Source organism: Homalodisca vitripennis, unplaced genomic scaffold, assembly GCF_021130785.1.
Source record: "Homalodisca vitripennis isolate AUS2020 unplaced genomic scaffold, UT_GWSS_2.1 ScUCBcl_4638;HRSCAF=10923, whole genome shotgun sequence".
NCBI classification, from domain to species: Eukaryota; Metazoa; Arthropoda; class Insecta; order Hemiptera; family Cicadellidae; genus Homalodisca; species Homalodisca vitripennis.
Genome location: NW_025780768.1, coordinates 33,476 through 49,053, shown reverse-complemented (window position 1 = coordinate 49,053; position 15,578 = coordinate 33,476). Strand labels below are relative to the sequence as shown.

General features: G+C 34.9%; 1 protein-coding gene across 1 annotated transcript; it reads right to left on the bottom strand.

Moving 5' to 3' along the window:
- Positions 1-2,864: 2,864 nt before the first annotated feature.
- Positions 2,865-15,212, bottom strand: LOC124373021 (the record flags this gene model as incomplete). Its single annotated transcript, XM_046831430.1, has 2 exons — positions 14,900-15,212; positions 2,865-3,090 (listed from the first exon to the last, which is right to left on the bottom strand). Coding segments are annotated over exons 1-2 (311 nt in total), but the record flags the coding sequence as incomplete, so codon positions are not given.
- Positions 15,213-15,578: the final 366 nt, after the last annotated feature.

Genomic DNA, 15,578 nt, shown 5'->3' with positions numbered 1-15,578 from the left:
AAAGTACGCCACACCATGTGTTGTGTAACAGGATTTGCTTGAGGTTGTGTTTGTAGGAGTCAATCTTATGGAAAAAAATTTTACGTTCTCCCAGCAGGCAGAAGAGAAATTGTCGTCTAGTATACTGAGTGATAAGCTTCAATGATGCTAAGTCAAATCCCGTGGTAGGACATGCACCATTATAGAACTAATTCTTATCTATGAAGAAAAGAAGTTTAATGCAGCAGAATTTTAAAATATACAAATTAAATCTTTCTGGAGATATCTTTGACAACATTATACACTCAATTGTTTGTTCATTAAGTTATAACTTGGATTTCTTAGCAGTGTTTATATAATAAATCATTTACACACCAAATGATGATATTGTATATTTTGGGGTAGTTAGGATATGTTTACTATGTCACAAGTTAAAAATCTCATATGATTGTACTCAGTTTGTTTACACATTTATTTATTCTACGAATTTTTCATTGCCATCCATAAGACCTATAAAAATATAATGATCCACTTATAAAATATAACTGAATTTACCAAATTACGTTTAGTAAATGGGATTGAGTTAGGTATGGAGATTTATTCTAATGGACCATCTTAGGAAACTCTTGGAGGGCAATGTTGCAAGTCCATATCAGATCATTCAGATGGACACATTATACCTATTGGGAGGCCTTCTAATGCTTCTAGCTTCTAAGGCGGTCATAATATGTACAAATAGGATTATAAAGATGGAATTACTTCTCATAATAATCTTCACTATAAGGGAGAACAATTCTCTATTCAGTTGCATGATAGAGCCACATCTCTGAAAGAGTTCACACTTTGGAGTCTAATCTAATGACAGGGAATCTCCTACCAAACTATCGTAACCAACTTTTTCATCCACTTAAGGGTATTTAATTACGTATCCAATGATGAGTGGTGTAGAGAGATGGAATGAGGTGCAAGTATATAAACATTATTCCTGACTTTAGCTTATTTAGATTTTCGACCGTCTCATGATCTACATGGTGGTATCATATGATGCCCATATTTGGGGACCACAAACTCTATGAACCTAATAAATTAATATAAAAAGGGTCTGAATTTATGATTTTACCCATGACCGACTGGATTTGTGCTAATGAGTACTATCTTGCCTCTAGGGTAATGTTTGATGTTGGAGTTAATAAACTTGGAAAAACTTTTTTTTTATATTAAAATGTGTGAAGAATTAAGAGGTTTTGTTAATAGTTTAACAATCTTAAGCACCCACAATCAAACATTCTAAGAACATAAAGCTTATATAGATTTGTATATAACACTGAAAGGTTTGTCTCTATCACAACCACAGACTGTTATTCTAATTATTCATATAAAACAGACAGTAAAACAATCTAAAACAGAATTTCTCTGTATGAAATGCCTATACAAAGTTATATAAAAGAGGAATATCATGTAGAGTGGATTTATTCCAAAATTGTATACCAATACATCAGCAATTTGTGTCCACTAAATATTTTCTCAGTCATCTATATTTTAGATGGACTATGAGAAAATCTATGTTGTCTCCATTGAATTGGGAGCGATTCGGATAATATTTTTTCAGTGATTCCTTTGTAGGCATGCTTCAATTCTACTAGTTGCAAATAGCTTTCAAACTTTTCTTTACAATCTTATGTACTCAGTACAGAGATCCAGCAGTCGTTTTAGTACAATTTTTCAGACTTTGTATATTATAACAACATTGAGTTAAGTGGTCAGTTCTTGAGCTTTAACTTGTATTGCTTTCCTCTCAAATTCTGAGATTTTCTTTTGCTATATTTGTGAATATGAATTAAAGCAGTTAGGTAGCCACTTTTTTACCGCAATATTAACTTGTGTGGTATAATGCGTAGTTTGAGTTCTGTTGTCCTTTTCTCTTTGTGTCAAGCACTATTTACCAATTCCCTCACATTCTTTGATGGATACGTGTTGTCTGTGCACATGCACCCGTTGGTGTTTTGTAGCCTTTCTCTTTTATATTTCCTCTTCTTTATCAGTCTAATCGCCTGTCAGTGCAGATAAACATTGATACTTTAGATCACCCTTATTAGCCTAAGTGGTTCCTTGTCTACTAAGTGTTTTGGATTGTACTTTCTATTGGACCTTTTTATTCTTTAGTGCTCAAGGTAACTTCAACTTAAACTTCTCTTATATTTAATTGCCTCAATTACAAACAATTATGCCTTTAACTCTAAACACTTTTCCATGAGTGCAACTGATGATAGACAAATCAAATAAGGTACACAAAACAAAATCAAAATAATGTATGATAGACGAATATTCTCCTATGAAAATAGTGAAATTATACCATCAGAAAATAGTGATGGTATAATTGCAATTTCTGACTTTCTTAATGATAAGTACAAGTTTCAAACCTGACATAAATAATGAAACCAAGTGTCTCTAAACCTTCTGTAATTATAAGTCTTGTATAACTAATTTGAATAAAACTGTTTGAATTGTTTTAATAGTGAAAATAAAATATTAAAATGGTAGTTCTTTTTATAATACATCTTTAAGATGGATTTTACTTCAATACAGTAAGCTATAAATATGGATTATAATGCACTGTAAAAAGAATGTGAAACTCATTGATTAATCAGATATTCTACTGATATGTAAGTTAACTTTTAAATTACTAAAGACAGAATAAAAATGATTTAAATCAGTTTCAAACAAATTAAATTTTCTATAAGGAATAAAAAATCAGTTGATATTGTTAAAACTTGAGTGCTACAATTAAATAACAAACAGCCTTATTCAAACATTTTGTTTCAATTTTAAAGAGATGTTTTAATAATTCCACACATTTATTTTCAAACAAAATTTAAAAAAAGTACTGCAGTAAAAGAACTGAGAAATTCCTTGAACTTACTGGAAATTTGCTAGAATGGGTATGCAGGTTGGAATGGGGTGGCTCTGCCCCTGCAGTGCCAGGTAGTGTAGGCTCACTGTAGAGAGGGTACGGGGGCATCCTATAGGGTGGAGGTGAGTGGCAGGCGGGGGCAGCAGTCAGGGGCTTGGGAGGCGGCACCGGCTTATATGGCCCGTAGCCTTCCACCTCAGCTGTAACATCAGACAAAATTGTTACTATTGGCAAAAAACGAGAAAATTGGGGCTAATTAAAAAGAATTAAATTTAGGGAGAAAAGGAGGATAAATCAGCAAGAGAAACCACAATCCAACCTGTGAAGAAAAAATAATGATTTCAAGTTACAAAACTGAAAAAAGCACACATCTGAGATTCGATGCAATCCTCTCAAAATCAGATAAACCCTGATGTTAGTTGATCAAGCTTTGATCTAATTTTCCAAGATACAATGAAAACAATCAAATTTCCTAAGTTGATAAGGTTTGAGGCGGGAATGTTCCACAATTTTTATCAAATTTTGATCGTAAAAAAAATTAAATTATATTCTCAAAATGTTAATGGGTAATGGTACTCAATTACCAATTTAAAAATGTGATGAGACTAAAGAAATTAATAATATACAGTAGTTTGAATTTGAGTTAATGTTTAAAACTAACAATATCTGAATACATATAGTGACATCCTCTTCCTATCATTCAAGCTGTCTCTTAAGCAATACAATGTGCACTTTAAATTCATATTTCATACTAATTTTAATTTATAATTTACAGTTTTTGATTGTTTACAAATTATTATCTCTTTCCTTATTTTATAATGCCCATGAGTACATTTATTATCACATGGTACTTGATCTTTTTCAACAATGTTCCTGTAAAAAATTTTAAAAGCTAAAAGTTGGATAACTTAAAATATGCATTTCACCTAGTTACACAATATTTCCCTCAAATTTTGTGTAAATAACTGCAACAGCATTTTAGACAGTTTAGTACAATTGTGCAAGATTAACCTTTTAACCCTTTCACTACCACTGGGACACATATTTCCCGAGAGAATAAAAAAAAATATGGACACTAAATGATGCTAAATTTGAGGGCAATTTTGTAATAGTCACTACAGGTGGGTATTTCCACTTTGCTGTATTGGCACAATAACTTGCTGGAGCACTCAGTTTTTATTTCACTGTTGTTTTGTTCTGACCATGTGGTTTGCACTTTTGAGGTTATGGTGTTGTTGTTTTTGCTAGTGACTGTTTAATTCAATATAGTGAGTTATTTTGTGTCCCTAATAGCTACAGATAACCGGACTGTGTATACAATCAATTTGTTTATTGATTTATTTCAGTGAAACTTGTTTAATTTGCCATATTCTTGTCTTTTTTGTGCTGGGACACAGGTGTCCCAATGGTGTTTCAGTGCGGGACATATACGTCCCAGTGGTAGTGTAGGACCATGTCGCATTTAAATAGTAAAGACATAAGTAGTTTGCTAGAGTTTCCTTCAAGTGAACCTGATAGACCTTCGGAAGGTGATTTGATGTATGATAGCGACAAAGACCCTGACTATAAACCTTCTGACTGTTCTGAAAGTGAATGTGAACAGTTTTTTGCTGACACTGATAATGACGTTCACCAATCTGATTCTTCCGAAAAAAGTGATGACGCTTCTGAAAATCCAGCTGCTCAAAAACCTGATGATGCTGATGACGGTGGGCAGGTTTCTAATGATCCTGGCGAGGGAACTAGCAACCAGCCGGACACTGCCGATAACAGTCATCAGGCCACTGCAGATTCTGGTGAAAAGAACAGGTACCCAGCCGAAAAACTAACAAGAAGAATAGAACGGAACTAGGTAAAAATAAGCCTGTAGGTAACGAGAGACCAAAAATCATTTGGAATAAGGTAAAACAAACTTTTAAACCTAGAAAAATCCTTGCCAATAAAAGTTAGGCCTATAATTTTAGCTAAAATCAACAGAGGTTCAAAGGAAATGACAGTATTTTTGGAAGTTTTCCCTAAAAGCCTTTTTATGTACATATCACACTGCACAAATGAAAGATTATACATACTACAAAAACAAAAGAAAAAAAATATAGCTAAGACAAATTATCATGAAATAATGGTTGTAATAGGCTGCGTTCTCATCATGTGCTACAATCGCTTACCAAACATATCTGACTACTGGTCCATGCAAGAATCCATGGGAAATGTAGCTATAAAGAAAGCTATATCAAGGAACAGGTTTCAGTTGTTGATGTCGAAGCTGTACTTCAACCTGCCAAACAAACCTGAGAATGCTACCAAGACTTATTATGTAGATGAATTAGTTTCTTGTTTGAAACATACTTTTCCTAAGGCAAGAACAGAAGCAACATTTCAAAGCATTGATGAATCAATGGCTAAGTTCAAGGGTAGGTCGACCATGAAACAATATGTTCCCTTGAAACCCATAAAGAGGGGCATAAAAATATGGGAAAGGTGCGATTCTGACACTGGCTATTGCTATGACTTCAATGTTTATGCAGGTAAAGATCTTGAAAATGTGGACGGTTCATTAGGTGAAAGAGTTGTGGGCAAACTTTCGTCAACTGTAAGAGGTGACAAGGAAGAAGTTGTGCTGTCATTTGATCGTTTTTTCACCTCGGTCAAATTGTTATGTGAAAACACGCCATCCTAGTGTCGCAACTTGCATCGGGAACAGGGTAAATGTGCCTAAGTTTGAAAATAAACTTAAAAAATATGAGAGTGAATTTTTATGTTGTAAGGAAGGTGTAGTAGCAGTGTCATGGAAGGATTCTAAGCAGTTTGTTGTCCTGAGTAACTTACACTCAGACACTGTGACAACAGTCAAGAGAATGCAACAAAATGGAGAAAGAAAGGATGTTACATGCCCTGAAGCTATTGCTTTATACAATGAAATAATGGGAGGAGTTGATATTTCTGATCAAAAAGTAGGTGTGTACGATTTTGATAGGAAGTCAAAAAAATGGTGGAAAAAGGTGTTCTATAAACTTCTTCTAACATCAGTTGTCAACGCATGGATTTTGCACCAAGAAGTTCAACACAGGAAAACGTCTCTTCTGACGTTCATGGTGCCTCTAGCGGAACAGCTGCTCGCCGAAGGATCAACAAATACTTCAGTCAAAAGAAGAGCTAGCATTGGAAGAACATCAAAGAGAGTGAAAACAATGTCAAACGTCGGTACTCATTTGCCTGTGGAAGGACAGACCAGAAGAAGATGCAAGCGCTGCTCGGATCACCAGACAGAAAAACGAACAAAAACCATGTGCGCAGAATGTGACCTCCCACTTTGTAAAACGTGTTTTTCAATATATCACACTTAATTATGTAAAATGTATCTCTTCACGTATTTGTGCAATTTATTGGAATTGATTTTTCTTTTTATTTGTTGTAATAAACATGTGTTTGAATAAATTACTAATTATTATTTACCTTATTGTTACCAATTACATACTTGTGTATACTACCAGTGGGACATATGTGTCCCGTGTTCATATACCACTGGGACACATATGTCCCAGCAAAAAAAAATTAAAAAACGTCTGTAAAAAATAGTAAACGTTAGAAAAAAATCTGAAAAAAATATTTCTTGCATAATTTGATATAACGAATTAATTAAAATCAAAATTTCAAAAATTGAAAAGTGGTAGTGAAAGGGTTAAGTCCTTTATATCTACGGTATATATTCTAAATATAACAATTTAATTAATATGACAGTATTTGAAAGTAATGTTAAATAGATCTATAAAACAGGTTTGTAAACAAAAACATTTAATGAAGTTGTATGTATATGAAGTTGTTATTCCTTCCTTGGAAAGCTGATAGACTGCTGATGCTGATTTCCTTAAATGAATATCAGATGAAGTAAAAAGGAAGACCTCAGATGAAGTAAAGAAAATGACAAACAGTGAGCAATTTTCAAAGTGGGGATAATTAGTTAAAGAAAATTGATCATTGAACTGATGTGGTATAATGTTTAAAATGTAAATTAGCAAGGTACTTCTTTAATTACCCACCCATACATGGTGATAATGATGCAATCTAATAAACAAGTTTTAGAAGCTGACTATAAGGTTGTGAACAAGGACCATTTACGAACAGCTGGTAAGAGTGAATATAAAACAAATGCAGCTGTACTTGTTAATGAGCTCAACTTCCAAAATTGTAGAGAAAACCTAATAAATCTCCTCATTCGAGTCTCCCGTAACCTGTCCTCGGAGATTGTGAAGTGTAAGCATTTAACAGTTTTACAATAAAATACACATTGTATGTAACTTTAAATGTTAATAATAAATAGCTTCATTGATACTAACTTGGTACTGAATAATGCATCTAAGAATTTCAATATATAATACTCCTTATACATTATAACATATGGAGTATCATAGCTTATACAGAATAAGTAAGTAGATTTTGTGACAACTGAAATATTATAAATTAATTCTCATTGAATTTACATGTAATCAATCAAAATATCGACAACTGTTTAAGACACAAACAACAATGATTATAACAAAATAGTTTTGGAAATGTTATAAGCATTCCAGAAAACTTTTTTCTCTAATTTTATAAATAACACAGTTGTGGGGTTTTTATGTTTGAACAGCCGCCATAATGAAATGACATACCGGTAGTGTATCATGCTGTACAACGAACTTAGTCGAGATGTCTATATATTCAATTTGTATCATTCAAGCTTGTTCAGGTATTTTTGGGACAGTTATCATTTCCACAAACTGAGTTATACAGCATAAATATGTAAACAAACTTTTGAAGAGATGAGGTGGTTTTGGGTTCTGGAAATAATGTTTGGTTAATTAAGGAAAATTGCAGTATACAGATTTTGTAATAAAGTACAAGTATAAAGATACGAGTGATGCATCATATTTCTGATACACTAAATCCTTGGTCTAATACTAAAAAATTCGATGAAATTCACATGACAAGCAAGCGCATCCAAACCCTTAATTACTCGTAATATGACGTGGCCTAAGTATAGTAGAATAAGTTTCCTTAAACAAGTAAAAATATAAAAAAAACTGTTTACTCTTAAAAAATGTTTACTCGTCAATCTGCCTTGAGCTCTTTTAATGCAAATCAAGCTGTACCTGGTTACTTCGGCTTCATTTGTGTAACGTCGCCAAAAGTGATCTAATCGTGTTATATCTGAGTTTTTAATACTTAGATGACGTCATGAAAGCCAAGTAGCCTTATATAGCATCTGATGATGATCACACTGTAACTGAAACCGGTTATTATTTGTAATAAAACAGCTGAAGGCAGATTGGTGAGTAACTCCTTTTTTCTGTAAGGGGCTTTTGCTATAAGCAATGGTGACGAATATGGGGAATAACGAGGTTCAGTTCGCAGTACCTTCAAAGAGCATAGATTTAATAAAAGGGTGATTATTTAGCCAGTTCTACTCCAGTGACAACAATACAACATTCAGGGGCACCGTTATGGCATATTTAACGATTACATATTAGCAATAACGTTTATAAAGAAACTTATTAATAGCATGACAACATTATCTATCGCAAAACACCAAATGGTAATAATTGAAATTTGTCTTGGCAATGAACAACATTCTGTTCTTTAGACATTAGTATACCTTACATTATGAAAGATGAGATTATTGTTTGTGTTCATAATAGCCTATAATATCCTACTGCACATGCGTATACTCCCTTTCCGTATATCAAAATTATCTCCTCCCAGCTCCCAGACGTCATTGACATATAAGATTTTATTTTGCCTATTTAATCAGTAGACGATCATAAGGCACATAAAGTAGTAAACATAAACAATATAATTGGCCGAAATAAAACTACAAAATATAAAACTAGAGCAGCCCGTACGCACTCACACAGGCTGATGGCTCAAAACGAAACCTTTTTCATCGTTTCGACATCAGAGACACATAGACTACAAAATCAAGTGTACTAGGTGAAGAGGTGTTCGAGTTGTCTCATTAGGTGCCCGATTGAGTGCACTATGACTTTTTAGACACGATCCCAAAACACGGTGGAACATCCGACTTTTCTACAACATAACGCAGCTATCGCGGAAAGGGTTGTTTAAATCGACGAAACGATGGAAACAGTTAGTTGTAAGCTTCTTTAGACGTACATGACTCCAGACTCCAGATACCAGGAGTCGAGTCTGTGACAGCGTCAGATTTCAGCCGCTGCACTAAGCGGAATGTGAAGCAAAACTCAACATTCACATTGACTTAACCCTTCCTTCCTTAGCTAACTTCGATGGTATTTTAGGCAGTGTTACCGTATCACTGCTGATCGCCGGTGGTTTTCACCATGACGTCATGACATGTTATATCCACATACTGTCTGCTTGATTTACATATTGCCTGTAAAACAGATTAATGAAATCAAATGTACTATATTTGTGTACGGTATCTGCTCATCATATTTCTTTATCGCAACAGATGTTGAGATTTTTCGTACTCGTAAATCTAGGAAAAGCGTTTGATACGGAGAGTAAAGGGATAGGGATTTAGGCGTACTAGCCGCCACACCATCGACCTACTTTCGTGCCCGTGACAATAGCGAAAATACGTCCTACAACCAAGTTTACTATTTCTACAACTGAATGTTCTCTACGCGTGCTATCTGTGCGGATCACGGCCAGAAAGGGGAGAAGGACCGGTAGTTAAAACAAGCGGCCACTCTGCACCATTTTCAACAAGAACGGCTCGCAACCGTCTCCCCTATTTAACCGCCATTTGTTCTTTCTGAAGTATCGCGTGCTGAGAAATAGCTTGAAACGTATTAAAGTATTCATAGTAACATTAATAGTAGAAGTAGCCTATGTGACACGGACGGTACGGCAGCCGCAAGAATTCCACATAAAAAACCATGGTGTAAGGAGACAAGGGTGTGCTCATGCGCATGTGGGCGGAGTCACGGGCGGCGTGGTGACGTCAGCCAGTCCGCAGATCTCACTAGCCGCCACGCGCCGGCCTACTCCGTTCCACGTGGTTGTTGTTTACTGCTGTTTGTACGGTCTTTATCTGCTGTTTTAATGGTTTGTTCTTCAATGTTTATGTTACTTTAATTTAAAACATTAACTTTATAATGCCTGGGTGTGCAGTGTTTGGTTGCAATAACTACTACCGCTCTACAAAAGGAACTGATTTGAAGTATTACACGTTCCCCAAAGATGAAGATTTGGCAAGGCAGTGGATGCAGGCTTGTCGGAGGAAAGACAAGGTTAAATTTTGAAAGAGCCAGAATTTGTTCAGTTCATTTTAAAGGTGACTATTTTTTCAACTATTGCAACACAAGTTGTTGCAATATTCTCCTAAAAACTTTAGAAATTTGAGAAGTGATGCAATACCAACACTACATCTGCCGAGTACTGACACAATTCAGGATACTTCCGCTCGGCAGCAGCGATACAAGGTTAAAGAGAGAAAACAAATTATCAAAGCAGTTTTGGAAAATGTTTCTAATGTACATGCTCAGTCTCCATGCGAAAACAGTAAAAAGTCATTTGGTTCTTCTGTCGATGTCGATCCTGATAGTCCCCTTAAGATCACACAAAACTGTATTGATATTGGGAAAAATTTAAAATCCTTGCAGAAGAAAACTGTAAACTTAAAGATGAAATTCTAAAATTAAAAACTAAAACCGAGGAGCTTGAAGTCGAAAAGTCTACTGTCAACTAAAGGATGTTCAAAAATCCAACAATGTTGATGTCAGTGTCAAAGAAGAAGTCAAGTTAGAGAAGAATTTTCGTGGATGTCCAAAGGATGGCTAAATATCCCAAGCAATGAATTTTTTTGAGTGTTCAAAAATTGTGGAAGAAAATTTTAATAAGTTTCATGGGTTAAAAAACTTGCGTAAGGAATGCAATGTAATACAAAAAGTTAAAAATCTTACTGACCAAAATATAAGCCACCTTAAAATCCCTGATGAAGCTGTAAGTTTTAGTTAGAACATATATAAGACTGCGCCACATAAACAAATATGTTCTTAATAAAAAAGAAGAGGTCCAGAAGAAATTTTCAAAAAAAGTTAAAAACTAAATTTTATTATGTGTGACTAATTTATGTTCCATTTGTGTTGTTATAGTGTTCTTATCCCTAATTGACATGAAGGTTATTTACTATTTAAAAAGTTTAGACAGTTATATTTCTGTTTTGTATCATATGTTTTTCAATTGCAATTATTTTTCATAAGTATTTTGATATGCACTATGTAATTTATAAAAATAAAACAATTACATTTATATATCTGTAAAAAGGATTGTTCTTTCAAAGACCTGTCAGCTATCAGAACAATATAAAGCGAAATTTTCATCATTGATTTGTAACTTTAAGATTTAATATCTGAGTTCATAGAAAATAGGCATAAGTGTAACAGCTTTTGAACACGGATATTGTAAACATTTTATTATGAATAATGAAAAGCTTAACATTTTAAGAATCTTATTATGTTAAATAATTTTATAAACAAATTGTTTACACATTTTTTGTCATAGCTGTATTTTAACGTTTCACTTACGTAGCAAACAGTTTTTAGTAATAATACGAATATTTGTACTATGAAATAATAATAAATAATGATATTTGAGGATATAATTATTATATAATTAAGTGAACAGTAACAAAACATTTAAAATAAAGAACTATTTGGGGCCTTCAAAGAATCGGATTGTTTAAACATTATATTGTAGCTTTAATGTTTAATTAATAAATGTCCTGACTTTTCTATGTAAGACTAACTTCAACAAGACTTTAATATTAAAAACAAATTTCAATATAACAAAAGAATACAATCTTGTATTAACTGACAGCTATGAGAAACACTGCGGAGCACGGTATAGAGCCGGAAGCCAGCGCGTCGTGCGGACTGAGTGACGTCATGCGCGCCGCCGACACAGTTTCGTTCACCGTATGAGCACACCCTTGTCTCCTTACACCATGATAAAAAACTGTGCCCTGTAGTCCGCTTGTACTAATCGATTATTTCCTTACATGAATGGCAAGAACGTTTTAGTGCCGCCAACGGTCTAAACAAGTAAATGTTTTCATTCACCATGACAGAAATAATTCAATTTTTCCTTTGTCATACTACGGAAGAAAATGTATCTAGCTTTGTCATATCTCTAAAGTCATGTGGTTCGGACAGAGCTCTTCCAAACATCTAACAAACTTTCTGCGCGAGTTTCTTAGTTCAATGTGAAAGGAAGCAGTCGGTCCAGATAATCCTATTTGAATGGTATTGAATGTCTAAACACAAGTTAACCAATCCCAGCTGAGTTCTCAACGGCTTCTTTCAGAGTTTCGTCCTGAGTACAGATCTTTTCCTTCTTTTTATTAGTGGAAAAGATTAGTTGGACCGCTATGAGCCAAGTGTGACAGAGGCATGTTAAAGAATTGTTGACATTGCGATGCCACAACAGTGTCGAAGACTTCGACCAATGTCAGAGTTAAAGGCCACCTGTCTTAGAAATAATCCTAACCTAATACTTACAAATGGAATATCTGCAAGAACCTATAGTACAGAATAATCTGTTTTGTACATTAAAAATATTGAGCTATTTAATATGGTGGCTATGAACCCAAAAGCCTGTCGGTTACTGGATTCAAACACAGGAGCAGAGGACACTCTTTAGGCAATAAGATGATACAACCGGTTTCCAGGTGAAACAGTTTTTAATCACAGTTCTTTATAATAACGTTTTCTAAAGACAGGACAATATTAAGATTTTTTTTATCGTTCTACTAGAAATTGTAGGCATTTAAAGTAATGACTGGAGACATCTTAAAGTAGTAAATCAGGTGCACAGAAAAAAACAGCTGAAGTTGAGGATTTTAATTTTTTACAGTATGCATATGGATAATGCAATGACCAAAGAAAATGTAAATGAAGGAAACCGTATCTCCACTTCTTCCAGAATGACGTTAATTCCGTAAGACTACGCATGCGGGCACTAGTACTTCTGTATCAGCCATTAAAATTTTCTGATTTAAAGGTCCAAAAACATCGACACATCAATCCGCCCGCAATGTCTGTGAATTCCAAGTGTCGCCAATGCGGGTGGTCGTTATACTTCGCTCGCAACCGAAGTCCTCACGTCCTGTAATCAGGTTATTGATTGTCCTTAAGGAGAGGAGGACGAAAACGACTGACCAAGGCATCACTCTTGTCGCATTGAAAAATGTTGCTAACCAAGATTACTTTATTAATTTAACTTATTATTTCCTAGAAAATTGAGGTTCTTCAAATATGTATTTTATAGAGTAAAAAATGGTAAGTACTTATCTGAAATTAATTATCATTAAAGGTACCTAACCCACAGATTTAAAAGCACGTCATCTCTAAGTAAGATCGTATAAAATTCCAAATCAGCAAATGACGTTTATGTTCATGACTTTTATGTTGCATCAGTTAGTTTGCATTTGTATTTTTAATTCTTCATTCTAGATACAATATACGATTATTATTGTTTTTAATGTTAAGTAATCGGTGGAAGAGTTTTCATTTAAAATTTCTTTTCTATGTGTAAACAAACATTAAACTTCTCAGTTTGGAAGTTTAGGATTCACTACATCCTTGTAAGACGAAGGCTGGATTGGAGCAGGTGCTTCGTAATAAGTTTCTAGTCCATGTCGATTTCCATTGTACGCTAATTACAAAACTGTGTCTTTCACCAGCGTGGGGACTTGTGTGGGAAATGGCACACGGCTCCATTGAAGACTTTTCCACTCACCACATTTCAAACTTCTAACCCACACTCACACAGCACATAAATTGACAGTGATGTCGGAACAACGGCCTCTTCGGTATGAACCAGGAACTGCAGTTATTCCACTCATCATACTTCAAACTTCTAACCCACACTCACACAGCACATACATTGACGGTGATGTCGGAACAACGGCCTCTTCGGTATGAACCAGGAACTGCAGTTATTCCACTCATCATACTTCCATTTCTTTCCAATAGTCACATAACACATATATTGACAGTGATATGGAAAAAGGGCCAAGATATTGGACGGTTATCTTAAAATTACTGTAAATGTAATGATCAAATGAAAAGGTGCTTATTATGTTGACAGCTCTTCAACTGCATTAATATTCAAGAATGGTAATTTACGAGTTGAAACCTATTATAAAACCTTTGACAGTAAAGGAGAAATCGGTTTCGGCAGGAATATACAAAATATAACAAATACTCGGTTGTTATTTAATTACATTAGGTTAAAACACGATAGTTATAATTTCTTAAAAATGATTGAACCTAATGATAAAATATTCATAAACGCTTGAATAAAAATGCATTCAATTCATTTTCATTGCGTAATGGAACTCATTCGAAATTATAGCTAACCCAAATTAGACAAATTTTATTCTATCGTTAAAAGTTTCATTGCCCTTTTCCGCAAGGAGTGTGCGATTAAATCAAATGTATTTTTATCTTTACCGGTAGTGAATTCCCCAATTACAATATTCAATGAATCAGGTAATCGATAGTTAAAACAAAGCTCAAAAGTCAGAAACGGAAATACGATTGTCCAATCCGTATTGAGACAAGCGTCGTAAACGGAGAAATGGTCACTTAACAACTGTAATTATTGGTTAACGTCCGATGTTGGGGCCATTGTCAATGCCTTGTGTTTTATGAGACGACAAAAACAGTTTTTGCGGGGTTTAATTGATTCTTGCAAGACTTTTCTGTTCGTGGACACAATTTAAAAAAAGAGACTATACGACTGTATTCAATAGGATTGTGTGAGTGTAAGTGTGTTTGTATGCACAGTCAGTAAGTACGTGTAGATGGTACGAGATGTCGATTATATTACTGCTAGTGTCTCTCTACTTGGTTGGTACGTACCTACATCTTCATCGTGTGAGTGCGAATGTGAGTGTGATTGTCTGTGTATGTGTGTGTGTAAATATTAAGGTTGATCAATTGTTGAAAAATTAGTAATTTTCAGAATAACTACACACAAACCTACCTGTGGTGACGAACTGGTTAGAGTTCTTAGCTGTCTTGTTGTGTCTCTTGACCTGGCGCACTGTGGTTGCCATGGTTACCCACATCCTAATCAACGCCCTCCACAATCTCTGTCACACCACTGACCGAACAAAACATGAAGGTGGAAGAAAATATCAAATGGCACATACGGACTTGATCAGTCGTCAATTTATAAAAGAGCGTAAAAAGCACCAAGCGAGAACACGTGCGCGCGCGCACATACAGCACCGGAGTGGCATCATCGCCCATCGCTACGCTACACGCTAGACTGAACTGAGCCCGCCCCCTCTCTCTCCCCCTACTGCTTCAGCTCCTCTTCTCGAGCTCCTGACGAAGAGTTAGATAGCACCCGTGGACGTCGAGTACCACGGACGATAGGATCACATCAGTGTAAATCTAGGGTACTGAACACTACACAGCATAAAAAACTGTAAGGGGTTCCACCAAATTTAGAGTTTTAAGAGTTAAACTCATTTGCCTGTTTCCCAATAATACAAGAAAAATGCGTACATATAATTAGAGGGCTTAGAAATAACGTGCATTTCTAGGATACGCCCGTGCATGTGGAAATCGAAATACTCGTCACTTTATTTGTAATTTATTTTACAATTACGACGCGGCATCACCGAAAATATGTTCTATTAAAATTAATGCAATTC